At 38.3% G+C, this 19,802-nt stretch overlaps 1 protein-coding gene across 4 annotated transcripts in view; it reads left to right on the forward strand.

The window, feature by feature from the left end:
• Ranbp16 (Ran-binding protein 16) overlaps window positions 1–19,802 on the forward strand; it is a 176,387-nt gene that overhangs the window by 66,475 nt on the left and 90,110 nt on the right. For all 4 annotated transcript variants that reach the window (XM_083142982.1, XM_083142983.1, XM_083142984.1 and 1 more), the window contains exons 11-12: window positions 9,392–9,509; window positions 19,231–19,322. In XM_083142982.1, the coding sequence (XP_082999108.1) occupies window positions 9,392–9,509; window positions 19,231–19,322 (210 nt within the window). The remainder of the gene's footprint in view (window positions 1–9,391; window positions 9,510–19,230; window positions 19,323–19,802) is intronic.

Here is a 19,802-nt window from a genome sequence, read left to right on the forward strand (position 1 = left end):
TTAAGGTCTCCTGCAAAGCGATCAAATCGGTCCTCAACTTCTTAACACGAACGTCCAACATGAGAATCTCTTCTGCATGGTCTACACGCTTGGTGTTGCCGAAAATATCGTTAGGCATTTTTGGTTAACGGTTATTTATAATAGGATAGACGATTCGTAATTCTACGAAGAGAGGAATAAGTTTGTCGTAGTCTCCGAGGAGTTCCACGTAAAGATAATCTCCTGCAGACACATCGTACGACATGTTAGAAAGTATCTTGTCGTGCTTGATTCGAAAAATGTTCTTGCCGGTAGAAATTTTGATTTCGCCTGTGTTCTCCGGATTCATGGTGATTTGAAGTTTCCCGTCGATCGGAATTTCATAGAAATGTAAATTGTTATTAAAAACATAAAACATCTTGCCCACATCGTTATTTATTTCCGTCCAAATGCTGTTGAGGTGAATGATTAACAAACCGTTGAGTTTAGATAACACGGAAGGTAAGAGGTTATTGAAATTTGGTGATGCAGTGTCCATGTTGCTTTGTTTGCGAAAACCAAAGAGATTCATTGTTCTTGTTAGTTATTTAACACATCGTGCTTTTTGCTATTCTTCAAAACATACGGAGGAAAAGAATGAAAGGGAGAGCCCTCGGGCGATGAAAAGTTGCAACCTGTTATTATGTTGTTAAGCCCGCTCCAAATCGAGGCTCATTAAATTCAACTCTTATTTTTCATCGCCCGAGGGCTCCCTCTTTCATTCTTTTCCTCCGTATGCCATTCTTCTTCAAAAACACAGCGGACTTCATGGCTATGGGGTTACGCTTAACACACGTCACATTTATCGCTTTTATTGTAGTGCCCCCACTCTCGCGTGTGGATTTGACAATCGAGAACACGTAACTTGTTGTCCGTTGCATCCAATGCGACCTTGGTTACACGCGTCGTGTGCAAATCATGCAATTTACTTGCAATGCGATGATCGGTGCTGAGTTGCCTTTTACCATGAAAAAGGCATTCTTTGTAGTCTTGCATGCTAAATTTGCTGGTACTTATTTTTCCTACCCCCTTCGCCTTCTTGATCTCTTTTTCTTCTGTAATCTTTACACAGTACATTTTGGCACGAAGCCCCGCAAATTCCCTGCTGTAATTACCAGCCGCTTCATCTTTGAACTTTCCAATCGTCATTTTGTTTTCTGCCGAATGTAAGTGATGGCCTGATGGTAAGTTGCTAAAATCAAACAGATGCTTCATCTTAGTCAGATCATGTTCGAGGCTTGGTGTTTGGATTAGAAAAATGAAGCTATCCGTGTCAATGTAACATATTTGGATGTTATCTCCATAAAAAGGTTGAAACTGATCGTAGTACGATTGGTACATGTGCAATTTTGATAGTTCAAGGACGGTGGCACCTATGGCAATCGGCTTGTTGAGCATCACTTGCTTCTTGTTCCTCTGAACAAATACTAGATTCTCGTCGAAAATAGTGAAGTTTTTGAAGTAGGGTGACGCGACGATCTTCTCAAATTTCTTTTCGTCCGTGACCAACGTTGCGTCGATGTAATTACGCACGTTCTCCATCGTCTTGCCGTAGATGGCGTTATTGAACAGTTTGTACAGATCCTTGTCTGCAGGCGATGTCGATTGCGCTCTGCGGCGCGTGTTCTCGGCTATGTACGGTTCGAGCCACTTGCTCTGTCGGAACTTCAATCCTCTATGAACTTTCTTCAACTGCAAGCCGTGACTTATGTAAAATTGGAGGAGTCGGTAGTGCAGAACGTAATTCCGCTTGTTCTCCATGCTTAGTATGAGTTTTGGCTCCGATCCTCCAGGTGGCTTCTCCTTGGTGGGGGCCAGGGCCAATCCGTGATGTTTCTCGTGAAGCGTTTCGGGATAATCGAGATCCACTTCCAAGAAACAGCCCCATTCATTATCTTCGCTCCAGTTGAGAAAATCTTCGCAGGAGAGTTCCTCTTCGGTCATCCACCCGTAGTCGCTGATGGGAAGACACTGGGACATGGAGTGGCCGTACAGGTTGTTGACATCCCAGTAGACAATATAGGTGTTGGGCTTCGATGCATCGTAACCAGGCGTATGAGGATTGTTTGCTTGAGCATGGCGTCGGGGACATTGGACGATGCCACCCCGTATCGCACTCTCCATGAAAGCATACTGTTCCTTCTCTGCGATGAGGCCCAGTTCCACGTTGGTGTATTTCATCATCGATTCCCAAGTCAATCCCGGCGTGGTGAAGAAATATGCAGGATCCAACTTGTATATCGCGATGCATCTCTTACGAAACGATTCGAAAATATCCATCAGAAGTGTCACGTCCAATTTCAGATAAAGATCGTGATAATCGCGAAAAGTTTGGCAATTGAATGCCGTCCACACACTACGAGCGTGTTCGTAGTCCTCTTCGGAACAGACGTCCTCCGTGAGAGAAGAATAAAATACCCCCCGGGGTGGAAGTTCCGTCTCGTCAAATTTGTCGAAATTGTTGACGTACTCGTAGGGGTAGACACCCTTGCGACGCAACAGATTCAAATTCTCATCTCTCCCCGAAAAACATTTTTGCTTGGTGGCCACAAGATCTTCGTCGCCAAGTTGAGATGCAAGGCTTGCGAGGCTGGAGGACAGGAAATTGTAAGAGTCCAGGATTCGCACTTCCACACTTCCTCCTTCTTGGAGAGGGATCCACACTCTCACCACAATATATTTCTCGCTCGTTCTCGGGATGATGCTGATTCGAGAAGTTATGTTGTGGAGCTCTTTGACGAAGAGATGTGTGTCGTACTTCTCCGTGTAGTGCAGAAACACGGCAACAAAATGCGACTCCTTAATTTTAAGATTGCACGAATTACAGATGGTGCTTAGAAATAATCCATTCTGGTGGTTATGGTGGAAGACCTTGTAATTTTCGGCGGTGAAAGCCTGGTTACACTCCTCGCATCTTGTCGCCGCGTCATGTCTCTGTTGTTGTTCTGTTGTGAGAGCAGGTGGAGAAACGTAAGAGCCTTTCAGGCTGGGTGCAAGTTCTCTCGCGCATTCCGCTATCTTCTCAACAAAATGTTTTGCCGCATCGGGTCCGCAATACAAGATGCCATCATTCAATTTTTCTCCGTAGATGGAGAAACTGCAAGGCTCGTGGTGAAAAATTTGGGTCGTGCTTGAGGTAGAGGGATCAGGATCGCAAGACGTCATGGGAACTTGGAAGCTTTCAAAGTCGGCATAAAGGACGACGGGATGGTGGAGAAGAGCCTGGTGTTTCTGAAATTTCATCTTGGTTCCGGGTTCCGGCATGACATCTTCGGGTTCTGCATTCACGGAGCCAAAACACTTGTGCTGTTCTCTCATCTTCTTACCCCCGCGAAAAATTCTCAAACACCGATCGCAAATTTCCATCTTATCGCGATTCTTGGTGATCTGTCTTCCTACTAATCGTGAGAAATTCCGTATCAAACTGTAACGGCCATCTACAAGCAAGAGTCGAATTACATTATTCTGGCTTCTCGCAGGTCTTAACACATGAATGTTGTCGCAATCGTCAACCCCAAACACAGAAATATTGATATCTTTTCCTTTTTCCTCTCTATAGTTTTTTTCAAATTGATTGATCTTATTCAAGGGCACAGGATAGGAAATTCCTCTCATCATATTCTCGTATCTTCCCTCGTATCCTCTGTAATTGGACAGACGTTGGGGGTCATTATTATTTGCTGGGTGTAATGCAGCGATGACAGACCATAAGAAACTCTTCTGATCATTACTTTGTATGTTCAATACTGCATTTTGCTTTTTTTGTTTTTTTGTTTTTTTTTGAGCGCTGCGTAATGGTTTGAAATTGCAGACTCGAAGTTCTAACATGTGGCTGCGACCGCAAAGAGTCCACCCACTTCCTCTACCTTCAAACTCTTCTTGTTTTTGTGTCAAGTGCTCAAATAGCCGTGTCACTATCTCGTCAAGATCCTCGTTATTGTCATCGTGTAAGCTCTCACACCCTACGTAAAAGCTGAAAGTGCTTGACTCGGACGAGACAACTTTCTCATACAGCAGAGTCAAGACGAGATGAATTTTAATTGCAACATTGACGAGGCAATCACGTAATTTATCGACTACCAGAGATTTCACATTGTTGAGGAAGATGCTCGAGTCACACTTTTCATCGCTTCCAGATTTATAAGTCATGATGCGTGCACTTTTATTCAAAGCACCCTCCTCATGCGCATCAGTGCGAGATTTCTTTGCCGGCGGGGCTACGACATCATGATCTGGTAGACGACATTTTTTCAAATGCCTAGCAATATTAGGTTTAGAAATCAACTTTCCACAGTTGCAACATGCCACTTTCTCGCCAGGACCGGAGGGACCTGGTTGCGGTTCCATTTTTTCCTTCTGTTATTTATATATATATACACAGAGAAATTTTTTGGGGGGGGGGTTGTGGTGATGGTAGTGGAAAGCGCACTGAAACAGAAGGAAAAAAAGTTAAAAAATGCTAGATATTTTTTCCTTCCACATATATATTAGACGCAAACAGTATGTATGTATGTATGTATGTATGTATGTATGTATGTATGTATGTATGTGTGTGTGCACTGTTGTAGGAGGTTAAAAAATATGGGACATGTAAGTGTGTGTCAATTTTTTATGGCTCCTCTGAATATGTGTGTGTCAGACGCAAAACAAAAATATTAATATATCATGAAAATAAAAACTTACCTTTCAACAGAGATGGAGAGAAACTTCAAAATAAAAACTTGTAGCTCACTAAAACTTCCACGATGATATATATGTATACTGCCAGACAAACAATTAAGAATACTGAACTCCCACGATTGACGTTCACCCTTCAAGAGAGATAGAAAAACTTCAAAATAAAACTTGTAGCTCACTAAAACTTCCACGATGATATATATGTATACTGCCAGATAAACAAATTAAAAAATACTGAACTGCCACGATTGACGTTCACTATGATAATGATGTACAAAGAAGAAACTACTACGTTATATAGGAACTCCTCTTTTTTTCTCCTTCTCTCCTCCCTACTCCACGCGACTCTCTTTGGTGAAAACACAATGAGGGCTATGGTCAATATCCTAGCAAATAAAACCCTTGTTAACTAATTCATTCATGCCATATTTTTTCAACAAAAGATTTTTGTGATGTGCACAATATTCTGTAGGGACAAATAACAATAAACGGGGCGTTGACAGTTCCACCCATGCATGTATTGTCGATTATTTCCACTCGGCCTCTATTCCACGCCCCGTCAGGGTGTGGTGTGTGAAACAAACGATTCCCAGCACAAAACTCAAAAAGCGGAAGATGCTGCTGTGTTTGCTTCCACCGCATCCGCTTCTGATTCTATTGTTATCGGGGATGTAATAGATTCTTTATTCAGAACCGTGGGAAAGCTGAAAAAAAATAGAATCTCTTCGGGCAAAAAAGGATGTAAGGTGAATGGGTTCGGGGAGGGGTTGCTGTGGATAGTTTGGTCCGTGATGAAAATGTTACATTGAGCGATGAAACACAATTTCTCCACAGGGACAGGAAAAATTCTACCGAGCGTCGCTATCCACGCGAACATTAGAAATTGCCTGAATAGCTTGGGGGCTTGGCATAGGATTATCGATTTTCGTTTTAGAGAATAATCTATGTAAGATTCTAGCATCGAGAATAAACAACATTGATTAAATTTTTGACAACATTCGCAGTACAAATCTAAACTCGTGATGATTTCGCCGTTAGAACCTTTTTTGGGTTGGGCACCATGCACCCTGGCGGGTTAGGGGCCAGGTATTCTAAAAAACAGCAATTATTATTTTGTTTGTTTGTTTGTTTGCGTCACAATACATACGCGCGCGTATGTGTGTGTGTGTGTGTGTGTGTGTGTGTGTGTGTGTGTGTGTGTGTGTGTGTGTGTGTGTGTGTGTGTGTGTGTGTGTGTGTGTGTGTGTGTGTGTGTGTGTGGGTACATCGTTCCCTCCCCCGAGAGAGAGGTTTACGAAGGTCACGATATATATAAACATTTGGGTCCCGGACTTGGAAAATTACGATAAGATGCACTCATCTTTCAAAAGATTAGAGAATGAGAGAATAAGAGGATGAGAAGATGAGAGGAGAGGTTTACGAAGATCACGATATATATAAACATTTGGCCCCGTTGATTCCAGCACTCCAACTTCATCTCTAATGTTGACGACAATATTCTAAAAATAGAGAGAATGAGAGATTGAGAGATTGAGAGATTGAGAGATTGAGAGAATAAGAGGATAAGAGAAGAGGTTTACGTAGGTCACAATATATAAACATTTGGTCCCAAACTTGGAAAATTACGATAAAGTGCACTCATCTTTCAAAAAATAAGAGAATGAGAGAATGAGAGAATGAGAGGAGAGGTTTACGTAGGTCACGATATATAAACATTTGGTCCCAGACTTGGAAAATTACGATAAGGTGCACTCATCTTTCAAAAAATAAGAAAATAAGAGAATAAAAAAATGAGAGAATAAAAAAAGATGAGAGGATTAACAGGAGAATAAAAAGAGAATGAGAGAACAATAAGAAAGATGAGAAAGATGAGGAGGATGAGAGAATGAGAGCTCATCTTTCACTCATCACTGCCTTTTTGCCCCCGTGAAACATCGTCAGCGCACTAAATGAGGCGCGGAACAGGAAGAGAAAGTGAGTTTTTCAACTTTTTGTAGTCGTTTGGTCAAGAAATCAAAGTTGCGGTGGGAGTCACAATTTATATCTACTCACAATGATTGCCAAAATTCTATGATAATTAGTCTTCCTGCTAGGAAAATTTGAAGAAAAAAAATCATAAAACATTGGGAACTGTTACCTTTTAAAAGACAGATTTCAATGTTTTCCGTAATATAAAATTGGTTCCAGCATGTGGAAAACTCAAATAATGGAGATATTTGATTCCAAAGTATGGCCCGCATATATATATATATATTTTAGGTGTATGGTTGGTCACCGGCCCCATTCAAGTTCTGAATTTCCGCAATATGTACTATTTTCAATAAATTAAAAAATATAATCATTAAACTTATTGTATATTTTCTAAAGGTACATAACCTAATTTTCTGTTGTTTCTCATTTGTAGTGATATAGGCTAATTGAGGTTGTATACAGGTTACATTGTAAAGCTTTGATATATGCCACTTTTTTTTATTGATTTTTTTACACCACCTTAATTGTAATGACTTAGTGAAAATGGGGAAGCACAGTAGTTATTTATTTTTTAATTGAATAGCATTATATTATTCTCTTGGTAAATTTTCTGCTAATAACTGTGTATATTCATATTCATAATAATTAACATGCCTGCATATTTAATTGAAAAACATGAGGTTCAAAAGCAAAAATCATGACGACAAACATGTCTGGAAAAATTTTATTTCTGGTCTGGAAAACCTGGAAAAGTCAGGGAATTTCATAATCAAAAAATCGTAGCTACCCTGATACAAATCCTTTTCTGCAGTATCCGTCTGCAACTTAGGATATTTGTTTTTCCTGGGTAAATTGAACAGGCAAAGGGTACTGTATACGATTTCAATTGATTGATTTGTTTTATTTTACTTCGCGGTTTCTGCCTCTTGGCAAATTTGCGAAGATGGGGATCAGTGATGAAATGATGAAATTGATGAATGTACATTTACAAATAACCTTGCCGAGGGGGATTCGAACCCGAGACCATTGACGTCACAGTGCGATGTGCTAACCACTCAGCCACGGGGTCCAGGAATACGCTTTTCAAGGTTGTGACTATCCTTGGAAAGTCACAGAGGCGAAGAGGGATATTTCTGGAGTAGAAAAAATAGGCCTGTATATTTAAAAATTAAAATCGGGCCTGAAGGACCCGTCCGTCTGCAACGCGAGTAATACATTTTCTGACCAAAATTAAAAAATAACCAAAGATTACAATAAATGATTTCAAAGGCCTTTGAAATTGACGAAAAGTCACGGAAGGAGAACACATTCATTTGCAGCATTAAACAATTAGACAGGTATAAAAATTGAAACCGGGCCTAAAAGACCCATCCGTCGTTACAGTGTTAATGCAAGGAAATCAGCAGTGTTAATGCAAGGAAATCAGCACAGAAGGATGCACGCAAAGCATAATCAGTGTCTTTTAAGGCTTGAACTAGTTGCAAGCGGTAGGGTTTGATTTGTAAACGTTTCCGCAGAACCCGGTAGGTGGACTTCTGTGGACTCCACATGAAACATGTGCGCACTCGTTCCACTGTCTCTTCCCCAGTCGATTTTCGTTTACAGATGCAGCCCGAATCTGAAATGTTCTTACCACTTACGAATGGCCTTCCCCGTAGGTTGTTCTCTCAGATATTTTGTACGGAAATGCCGTTGCACACTAATCACTGACTTGTTCACATGATAATCAAGCACACAGAAAGATCTCTGTTCTCCAGTCAACACCATGGAAACTAAACTTTGAAAGTAAACCTTTCGAAGCACATGTCTCCCAATAACATATGTTTATTAGATTTAACAGAATAAATTTCTGTAATCGGGTCCATCATTTTGACTTACTCTGTATTAGTGAATGAAGGCAGTGAGCCTTTGAAATTAATCAGAAAAAAAAACTGTCCAATTGTGCAATGTGGAAACACGAAACTTCACATAGGTAATAAATTATACAAGTGTTTAAAGTAATCATCATAAAAATTCCATTGAAGGATTCCATATGCTCATTGTAATCAAGGGGTCCCGGGTCCGATTCTGTTTTATATTGTGCCAGTTTTACTAAATTGGTGTTTTTATTGATGTTAGCAAAACAGGGTTCTGTGTTCGATTCCGTGTGGAGGCACATAGTGGTTCAGATCCCACTTTAAACTGTAGGTCCAGTCCCGATTAGCCTTAGTGTGCATAAAGTGGACTTAAAACAACAAATCAATCAATCAATCAATCCATATGCTCATGTATTTTTCAGGTAGCATATTTGAATTTCATGGTGTGATAAACACTCTTTAAATATTGCACAAGTACTGTTTCGTGTTTCCACATTGCAAGTTGAATTGTTTTTAGAATTAATTCACCCTCTCCAGGTTAAGGTACCGTGCTGCCAACAGCATGAACCTGCCCAGGGAAGGACCTCAGTCAGAACCAATACTTTTCATCAAAGGAAAGGAAAAATAATCCAAGGGCCACTGCTTTCATTAATAGAAGTTAGTCCATCCCAATGCAGGAACAAAAAACACCACTTGTGTATTATTTTAATTTGTTCATTAAACTTTTCCAACTACATTTAAATATTTCTTTAAATGGATAAATGCTGGAAATAATGCATTCATATATGTGGACATGTGTAGGGAAATAGTATAGATAGTCTTTACTAGATTATATCCAAATAAATAATGCATTCTTTCCTTTTTTGCAGAGTCCTACAACTAATGAACCTAACTGATTCAAGGTTAGCGCAGGGTGGTTGTGAAAAACTAGAATTAGCAATGCTCAGTTTTTTTGAGCAGTTCAGGAAGATATATGTTGGGGACCAGGTAAGCATCATGATCAGCATTTTGTTTCGTCTATGAACAAACTGATTAAGTTGGGAGGAGGAGGTTAAAAGCCATGGTAAACAATCTGATTTTTTTTGTCAGTGACTTTTTCCTTTATTAATTTCGATAAATGATGGGATGAACAATAACTGCAGATGCATTTTCCCCACCTTATTATTCCTTCGTTCCTAGCCATGGTTAACCAGGGTGGCTACTCACCGAGAATACCTTGAATTTTGACAATTGTGCTTGAATTATTTGCTGCTGGAATTCTGTGTAAATTTTTCTCAGTAGACGTGAAAAATTGCAACTTTTATTAATCCAAATCCCATTGAATTTATACATATTTGTAAGTGTTTTTTCACAGTTTAGCTTTTATTTTTATCGAGGCAGGAAAAGAAAGTTGCATGGAAAATGAAACAATTTTCTCAATCTGTTTACTTTGTTAGTGTCCTTCGCAGATCAATCTATCTTATAGACAGAAAATTTCAGGGTGGCGACAGACCTGGAAAACTGCGAAAAGTCAGGGAATTTGAGAGGTCAAAAAATGTTGGGGAATTTTGTTTTGATCGAATTTCTTAATTATTATTTTTTTATTCAATGGAAAGAACGTGTCATGCATTTGCTTTGAAAGATGTCGTTATGAGGCGATCCATGGGAACAGGACATCTTGTTGCTAAATCTCGGCCTCAACTTTTAGGCCCCTTTTATGCACAACACAACCATGGCAGGGAAGGAAGGGGTGAGGGGAGAAATTTCTGGAGGGATAGAAAAATTTGATAAACCTATAATCAAAATGTGGAAAATTCATTGAATTGTGATTTGTTCTTGTATGTATGGGAGTAGTAATGGGACAGAACTGTCAACAGATGGAGGGTATGGAAGGGGGGGGGGGCATCCAATAGTTGTCATAGTACGGCATTTTGTCACATTATGAAAGAACGTGGAAACAAACTGGTTTCTATGCAACTATGTAATTTGTAGAATGTTGTGGTACAGCATGCACACTTTAGGCTCCATTTATGCATACGATTTTTGTCGGATATTGCCATCTGACTAATATTGAACTTCGACAAAATGTCTCTCTACAACATGCAGTAAAAATCACATGATGGCACTCTTGTGAAATTAATTTTTGTTGGATCTCTTCGGAGTGCAACCACTGACAAAAATTGCATAGCATTGTATATCCAAGTTTGTCTGGTGTGGTACCACATTTCATTGAACAAACTTTTTGGGTCTGTTTGGGCATGCAATTTTTGTCAAAGGTAACAGCTCAGTATTTGTCATTCTGCGACATATGACAAAAATGGCATGCATTGCTCTCTTGTTAATCAGATGTTTCTTTCATGTCCCAGTATGACATTTTTTGTCATTTACGAAGTTTGTCGGACGGAACATCCAACAAAATTCACATGCATAAACAGAGCCTTAGTTTGCTGCACCACTGCACATATGCTGCTGGAATTTTATTACTCTACTGGCTCATTTAACCTTGCTTAATGTAGCAATGCATATGAAGGTTTTCTTTCATCATCCAGGTGTAATGCTGGTTTTGCACAAGTTCACCTATGTTTACATTGATGTTACACTATTCTTCGATATCAAGAAGTAACCAGTAAATTGGGACATATATGTTGAATAATATCACGATAAAGTGAAACAGAAATCTGCATTGGTAAATGTTATAAAAATTTGACAAGTGCATACTCCCAACCTCAACGCTCCCATTGCAATTCACAACCTCCCTCTGTCCTGTCTGCTTAAACTCGTGAGAGATGGTTATTAATCTCTCACTTAGTGAAATTAATCTCCAATGTTATGAAATAAAATACTAATAATTAATACGTAAATATTTTAATATCATAATTACTCGAATCATTCAATCCTAAAAGCATACCACTATATTTAGTAACCGACTTTTCTCTGCCAGCCTTGCTAAATTTTCACTTTGCATCTACTGATTTATGTGAGGGACATCCAGAAAGTAAGTTCCAATTAGTAGGGACCTTGATGTTTCTCAAACGCGATAACAGTGAAAAATGTTAATTGCTGCAAAGTAGTGTTTATGAATGTGCAGTGATGTCTGGACACATTTTTCACCTGTTCAAAATAGTGAAATAACACAAATTTGGCATAAAATGTGAATTTTTGCCATTTGTCACGAATTTTTTAAAAATTGTTTTAACAGCAAAAAATACCACGAAATCCAAAATTTTTGTCTTAGGCTTAGAGAAACAAAATGTACCATATTTGTGTACATAGAACGTGCAAGTTTTTCCAACATTTTATCCATGAGAAAACTATAATGCATGTTATACATGGAATAATTCCGACAGCCACATTAAATAACACATATCACATGATTTTTTCAACTTCTGTCAGAACAATTTGCATCACAGAGCGCAAAGTGGTGGTGTTCTGACAGGAGATTGAGTGTGTATCTACCGCAACACGGGAGCCGCATCATCAGTATTTGTCGCGAGAATTTGTCTGATTTTTTTTAGATCGAGTACTCGCCTATCACCACAGGGGAGTTGTAACATTGGCATTTGTCGAGTGACAAATACAGTGAAATTGCAATTATACGTTTCGCGATAGTACGTTTTTTTTTTTTCTGGCGGTTCCTGCCAATTCTCATAAGGCTGCATACTATTATATTTCAGTTATACGATTTTTCCACTTATACGTTCGACGAGTTAAGTCCAAACAAGGAAAATACTTCAGTTATACGATTTTAACTCTGCTTGCTGGAAAGAATGCTGGTCTTGGAGTTCAAGATTTCCATGATGGTAACATCTGCCACCCATTCTCATACAGGTTTTCTTATCAGCTGCAACCATGGGACCAGACTCTCGACTTGGAATTCTATTTTTGTCGCTTGCACCAGTGAGAAGGGGAGGGGCTATGCACCCTTCAGCAAGATTGGCCTGTGCTAAATAATCCTGCTTTTCTTCTTCGCATTGCCTTCGACAAGTCGTATCTGCTTGAAGCAGATCGGAGATTGAAATCTTTCAAGCTGTCAGACAAGTTACTGGTGCCACACTTCCCAGTCTGTCGTAAACATTACAAACAAGCTGAAGAAAGGGAGGGGGAGTCAACAGCGGCCTGCAGGAAGGGGGAGTTCCGTTGGGTGTTATTACCGTCATATTTAAAGATAATGCGGTTGTTGAAGACAGAAGTTGCAGTATTTTTTATTATGCAAAACGAAATTGCAGATAAACGAATTATTGAACACTATGACTTATTTTTAACATGTGAATGTCTCTGAAATAAAGCAACGATCATACACTGTGTGCCTTTTTCTTTCTTCAAGCGCCATTTGAAATAAGCACTTTTTCAATTTTGTTACTATGGCATAAATTGAAGATAAAAGGCTATAACTGCTCAGCCACTGCATCTTTTTTTAAAAAAATTAAATTCTAAATGCAAGAATGAACAAAAAGCAACATTTTAAGTAACTTCCAACAATTAAGAGTACAGGGGGGAAGCAGGGCCAAAATCCCAAAGTTCGAATTTTTCCGTAAATACGCAAAATTTCTGAATGCTGTAATTTCCATCTTTTTTTCAAAGTTGCGGTGGGAGCATTACATATCCTCATAGAGTGGTCTTTTGTTGTGCTTCCCTCAAAATTTGGTCCATCCAGTGTCCATAGGGCCGATGCTAGAAGCGAAATTCTGTAATTACGCAAAATTTCCGAATGCTGTGATATCTGTTTTATTATTTTTTCTTCAAAGTTGCTGCAGTAGCATTACATATCCTCAGAGTGGTCTTTTGTCGTGCTTCCCTCGAAATTTGGTTAACCCAAATTATTGGGAGGCACAATGTAGAAATTTTACCTCCGCTAAAAGCCATGTGTTTAAGAAGAAGAAAAAAACAATTTCCATCTCTCTGTGATAATTAGTTTTCGAGCTACGATTTTTTTGTACCAGCAGCAAGTTTGAAAAGTGCACGCTTGCAAAGGTGCTGGCTTCAACGGGAATACAGGCACACGAGGCTCCGACAAAATGACGACGTTACCACGATGCCATCGGGGAGGCAAAAAAGAAATTTATACGTACGTACCCCCCCCCCCTCCCTCGAAAATCCTGACACTATTGTTCAAAGGGATTAATCTTGTGTTATCCCCAAGATAAGAGTTAAGGTTTTGTTTATCAGAAGGCAAGACAAGAACAAAAAATTCCATCCTTCATGTTGGATGAGTCATTGCTGTCAGAAGCGATTTAGGCAGGGGACTGCTTTGGAAGAGCTAGACATAACCCTGTCGCCAGTAGCAGCCTTCCTCCAGATAGACTGGCACCGGCAGGAAAGTTTTCAAAGCAAGTTCCTTCCCCACTCCCTCTCTCCCCCCTTCTACTAAGGGTTATGTTGATAAAGAAATGGGAATAGTGATTAAGCCATGTTCTCAATTGTCCACATACGTTTTTGTGGGGGGAGGCACAACAAAGACACCCGAGTCACGCTTTTAGAATGTGTTAAAACGCTAGTGAAAGCAGCATTTAATGACTATCGTTTTGGGAATAGTTTGCTTGTTCCTCGATCGTAAGGCAGAAGTTCAAGGTCGCATAGTGAATGAATAGGCTGCTACAAAAGCAAGGGAGAGTTCGACTGGCATACGGGACAGGCTACTGGCAAATTTTGTCATCGGCGGGGTTTGGGAAAAAAGTGGGAAACGAGAGTTACAGTAAACATATCGAGATAAGCTTCCTAATGTTCAGCATGTTTTTTTTTTTGTTTTTTTTGTTTTTGTTTTTTTTGTAGGGAATTGGCTGAATAGATTAAGTGGGTAAACCTTGCTTGTGCTCCTTTCACCCCCTTCCCCCAGCATCTTCAATGTTTATTTCTTGTGTATTTGTGAATTTACAATAATGATTTAGAACAGATTAGTGCAATACAGCAAACTTTGGTGTATATGTAGTACTCCTTTTCTTTCTTTGTGTACTTAATTTTACCATTTTAATTATATTTCAATAATACGTTTTTCTCAGTTATATGTTTTTACCCTTCTGTCCCCCATAAAATGTATAACTGAGATTTCACTTTAATGGAAAATAACTTCCTCAAAAATCGGTTCCAACATATGAAACTATCACGAAAATACATACACCATGTGACCTACAATTTAAAATAATATTTTAAAAGCACAATGGAAGTATAAGTTTTGGTATACTTGGCAGAAAAATGTTCTAAAATAAAGATGCTAATTTTGGGAAACTTAACACTAAAAAAGTCAAAGAATATAATGCCAATTTTTGGTGCCATAATATATTGGTATCTGTCACGTGAGATTGATTTAAATTTTTTGGGTACGTCACCATGTATGGCCATTTTGCACTCTTCAGTGTATACGGGGAAAAATCCCCTTGCCTTAAAATTAAGTAGGTGGTATGGAAAATACTTTCCAAGGTATCAAATTCTCACGAACATGCCATGTGATCTACAATTGAAAACAGTAGTTGAAAAACACCATCAAGGTATGATTTTTGGTATATTTTCCAGAAAATGCCGTAAAATGAAAATGTGAATTTTGGGAAAAATAGAAGAATAACACCAAAGATAACGAAAACACAAGGTCCCTGCCCATTAGGCATAAATAAAGAAGAATGTCAGTAGTATTTATTGCATTAGTTAGAATGACTCTTAACCTAATTTTCGGCATAATCACTACTGTTGTTTTGGCATTTGTTTTATCATAGCACAAAATTTTGTATGCCATTGCATGTGTGTCTCACAGCAAAGACTGGAACTAATTGTACTACAGTGTAACTGTCAAAACCTTGTCCATCTCGTGATGGGATGCAAAAGAGCCCACTGTACTCAGTTGTATGGGGTTGTGCACATTGGATTGGCCTTCCGTGAATTGTCTGCACCACCGTCTGACCATACTATCGCACACGACGTCTGTCCTCTACACCTCACATGATTGCTGGTGGCTATATGCCGGATTCTGAGCATGCAACAATCTGATTACCACACATACGTCGCAGTTGGTGGGGGACTTGAGAGTTGTCATCTTTAACCTAGAACTGTCCTAAAATGGCTGCGCTGCGGCTTCACAAGATTACAGCCACTTTTTCCTGCCTACATATGCGTGTCATGCTCCAACCACTAGTGTCGTGTACAGACGCCATTGGAACTTTTTCTGGATGCCCCTCATGTATAAACATTGGGAGCTGTTATCAATAGCATGTTCCTGTTTTAATATTTGATTAGCTAAATCAGGCACCTGCACAATGTAGTAGATTTCCCTTCTATAAATTGCTTGTGTTAAATTTTTAATACGTCCCTATATACCCTTTTTGCCAGCAATAATGTTATATCTGCTTGTAGTCAGTTTCACAGTATTTCACTTGGAATATACTGTGAAATTGTTTGTACTGAAGGAGATATCCATTGATAGTGAAGGAAATGTGACACTTTGTTTTGTAAGATTCAATTGTACTTGCACTTATGTGCAAGAGTTAAGTTGTTTGCTTTATAGATAAAAGAGAAGTAGGTTTATGCATCAAAAAACAAGTCTGCACTCATGGTTCTTGCAAGCAGAGGGTTCCAAACCTCAGTGGAATTATCAACATATAATAACGAGAAAATCTGTGGAGATTGATAAATTACAAAATTTCTTTTTTCATCAATCACACTTCACTCTAATCTCATTTAGTTGTAACTTTAAAAATAATTAAATATTTTATTGAAAATTGTCTGCATATCACAAAATACCATAATTCATCCCTAGCTTGTGAATTGTAATAATTTTCCAAATTCACTATTTTGCAAGTTTGAATGCAAATCATAGAGAAATGAAGTCAATTTCTTGGAAGCTAATATGGGTACTTCATGAAATACATACCTGGATCTGTATGACTTTCTTATTTCCATTTGAAAAAAATTGATTTGGTTCATAATTGTCAGGGAAAAATGTAAATGTTGTCCTTGCAAACCGGAAAAGTTGCCATGGCGACTAAAAATTTCAGCCTGGTGACTGTGATCTTTTGTTGTTATATGTACGATATTTTGATGAGTGTAAGTTCAAATTGCAGTACAGTGTAAGTTAGCATATGATTTTTTTTATCAACGTTGTGAGCATTCCATAGAGTCCGTAACAATTTCTTACCCTTTGTTCCCCAAGACCCCATGTCCTGCTTTCTCAAATAATGTAGCGATGTTTTGAATACCATGATGCTCAGCATCTTATACAGTGTGTTTCAAAAGTCGTACAACCCAAAATTTGGAAATGTGGTATATCATGAAAATCATGAGAGATATTTACACCAGGTTTTCTGCATTATAAAGCCTCATCCATTGAGATATTTTTCAATGTTTAAAGTTATCAGTTCACTCCATACAGAATATTATATAAATTAATAACTGATGATAGCACCATTCAAATTTTTCCAGAAATGAACTTGTGAGTAAGAAAAATATGTAAGAAATTATCGAAGGGTCATAATCAGACATTTGATGACTGATGCCATGTCAGTCTGTCATTTGCGACCAATATTGGTCATGTGCAACATTTGATGAATTTTTGACTGGTGATTTTTTGGGTTGAGCGAAAGTGCCATTTTTGGGACATATCTTCGTATATGGCAACACTAGCAGGTCGAAATATTGCCAACAGTCGCAAACAAGTATTGGCTATACATTTACGTGAAAAATCGTAAATCAAGGTTTTGTGCCGAAATTGGACTCTTGAGAGAATCCTAGTCTGCCCCTGTTTACGTTGAATTCTCTTCGCTCGCTGCTACTGTGCCTGTTTGTTTTAATTGATTCAGTATGGTGTATTCATTGGAGCAGTACGTGTGCATTGCTGAAGACACCATTAAGCCTTGTTTCCATGATTATGAAAAACTAAATATGCTGACCAAGGCAGTAATTTATTTTATTAAAAACATAAACTAAACGTAACGTTTCAACCTTCTAGCAAGGTCTTCATTAGACTCTGTATCAAGTACAAAGACTTTTGTACTTGATACAGAGTCTGATGAAGACCTTGCTAGAAGGTTGAAACGTTACGTTTAGTTTATGTTTTTAATAAAATAAATTACTGCCTTTGTCAGCATATTTAGTTTTTCATTCCTGAAGAGTATTTTACTCCTCATTCTTACACTCATGTGCAAGAAGTTTTCCAATAAAAATGCCCTCCCTGCTTCTGCTGTAGCTACCTCACAAAGCAACTGTTTTACTACCAAACACCAACAAATGATCCCACAAATTGTTTGAGTTGGCATTTATTGTTGAAAATTATTTCTCAGATGTCTTCAGCAAATTAGCAATGTTTTTTAAAATAATGTAATTGTCTTTACTTAGATAAATGCTAACATAAATTTTGAACCCAGTGATAGCCTACAGGATTAGTTTAGTACAGAAAACCCGGTGTAAATATCTCTTACGATTTTCATGATATACATTTTTGAAGTTTGAATTGTGCGACTTTTGAAACATACTGTAGTATGCACAATTGCTAGTAGGTGGTTTCCTGGCGCCTGATTTTCAGAGCTGGTGCCTAGCTTTGAAGAAAATTTTTCGAGCACTGTTCATATGTAGCATTTAATTAAATTGAATTAGAATTTTTTGATACTTTGGAATTACACAGACCCTTCATATTGTTATCATATTTGTGTGTGCCTTTGTGTGAGTGGTGAGAGGCAGTAATATGTAAGGTTGAATAGAGTAAACATCTGCCTGTGTTCTTGATTTTTTTTTACACGTTCATCTTGAAAACCAGAAATTATACTTGAATTTTATCAAGGTCATAGAGTGGCCACCATGTTAATATAACTGTTCAAAATATACAACATTGGCTTCCAGCAGGCAGTGGGTTCATATCTGTACCAGCACGAAGTGTCAGCAATTAACATGTCAGAGGTTAAATTATGCACACATAGGTTCTTCATGGAATAATGATTATTACGAGGATTCACAGTAAAAAAGATTTAACTTTTTCACTGTGTGATTTTGGCATGCTGATAAAGCTTTCGCTGCATAGTTTTTTGGTAAAATATTCAGAATTGCATAACTTTGTAAAAAGTCTAAAGTACTGATATGAATTCTTCCCCTACTGTTTGAAAAAGGGGCATACTCTTGGTGTTAAATTTTCACTGTTGTTGAAGTGGATACAGTGTTGTGCCCAAGGGGGAGGGGGCAGGGGGAATAGGTTGATAGGGCTCATAACCCTTTCTTTTGGTCCATCATTTCTACAAAGAAAATAATGTTAAAAGCAGGAAAGAAAGCAAAATGAGGGCCGACTGCTAAAAGAAAAGTGCATGTACCCTCACCCCCTTTCAAAAATCTCATTTTTTTAAAATTGTAATTGGCCAGTTTATGGGGAGGAGCCACAGGAAGTCTCCAAATTGCATTTTTTTATGTAAAATCCAAATTTTCATTCTCTCAATTATGTGAGTTTGACTTCTATGTTTCTTTTGTGCAGCAGTGCACATTTGAAAACCACTTACTTGAAAACTTCCCATCCCCCGAGGCTTACAGGCCTTACCCTGAAGGTGAAATAAAGTCATCCCACCAAATGTCTTGCTTGTGCGTTATATTAAATGAACTGTCTCTATAAAAACGTAAGAAATGCAAATCCAACAATACTGCATGAAGAAAGAGTGTTGAATAGTTTAGAGTGGAAAATAATTAGTTTTGTAAAACTGTACTTGGCAGCAAATCTGTCATTGTAATTTGAATTTTAGAAATGTATTTAACAATTTCCTTTTCTTTACAGGTTCAAAAGAATTCCAAAGTTTATCGTAGGTTATCGGAAGTATTGGGATTGAGTGACGAATCAATGGTGCTTAGTGTGTTTATAAGGAAAATGTAAGTAATGTATTTTGTTACTTTGTAGTAATGATTTTTATATTAAACAATGACCGTCTATTTTACTGAAGAATTTTGGTGACCAAAAAGTTGATGTCATAATACTCCTAAACCACATTTCAGTACAGGGGTGTTGAGGTAAATCTAGACACGTCACTATGTAGAGAAAAACAACTAATATTGGGAATTTGGGTTTGATACGTATATTATTAACAAAAGTAGTAAAGAACGTACCTCAACCTTCTCAAGCCTGGACCGGAACTGGCCGAATGAGCTCCATGCTGGATGCCTTCAATGCATCCTTGGTACTGTAATGCTTTCCATTTACCTGAGTCTATAGAGCGTCTCAACCTTAAAAGTCAGTATGGGTTAAATGGAGCGCAGCGTTGCCAGATCAACAAACAGAGAAGCATCGAGTCGCTGTTAATCGATAATGATTGTGACAAATTTACTTCCTTAATATTGTATAGGAAATCTTAA

Source organism: Lepisma saccharinum, chromosome 21, assembly GCF_977018435.1.
Source record: "Lepisma saccharinum chromosome 21, izLepSacc3.1, whole genome shotgun sequence".
NCBI lineage: Eukaryota > Metazoa > Arthropoda > Insecta > Zygentoma > Lepismatidae > Lepisma > Lepisma saccharinum.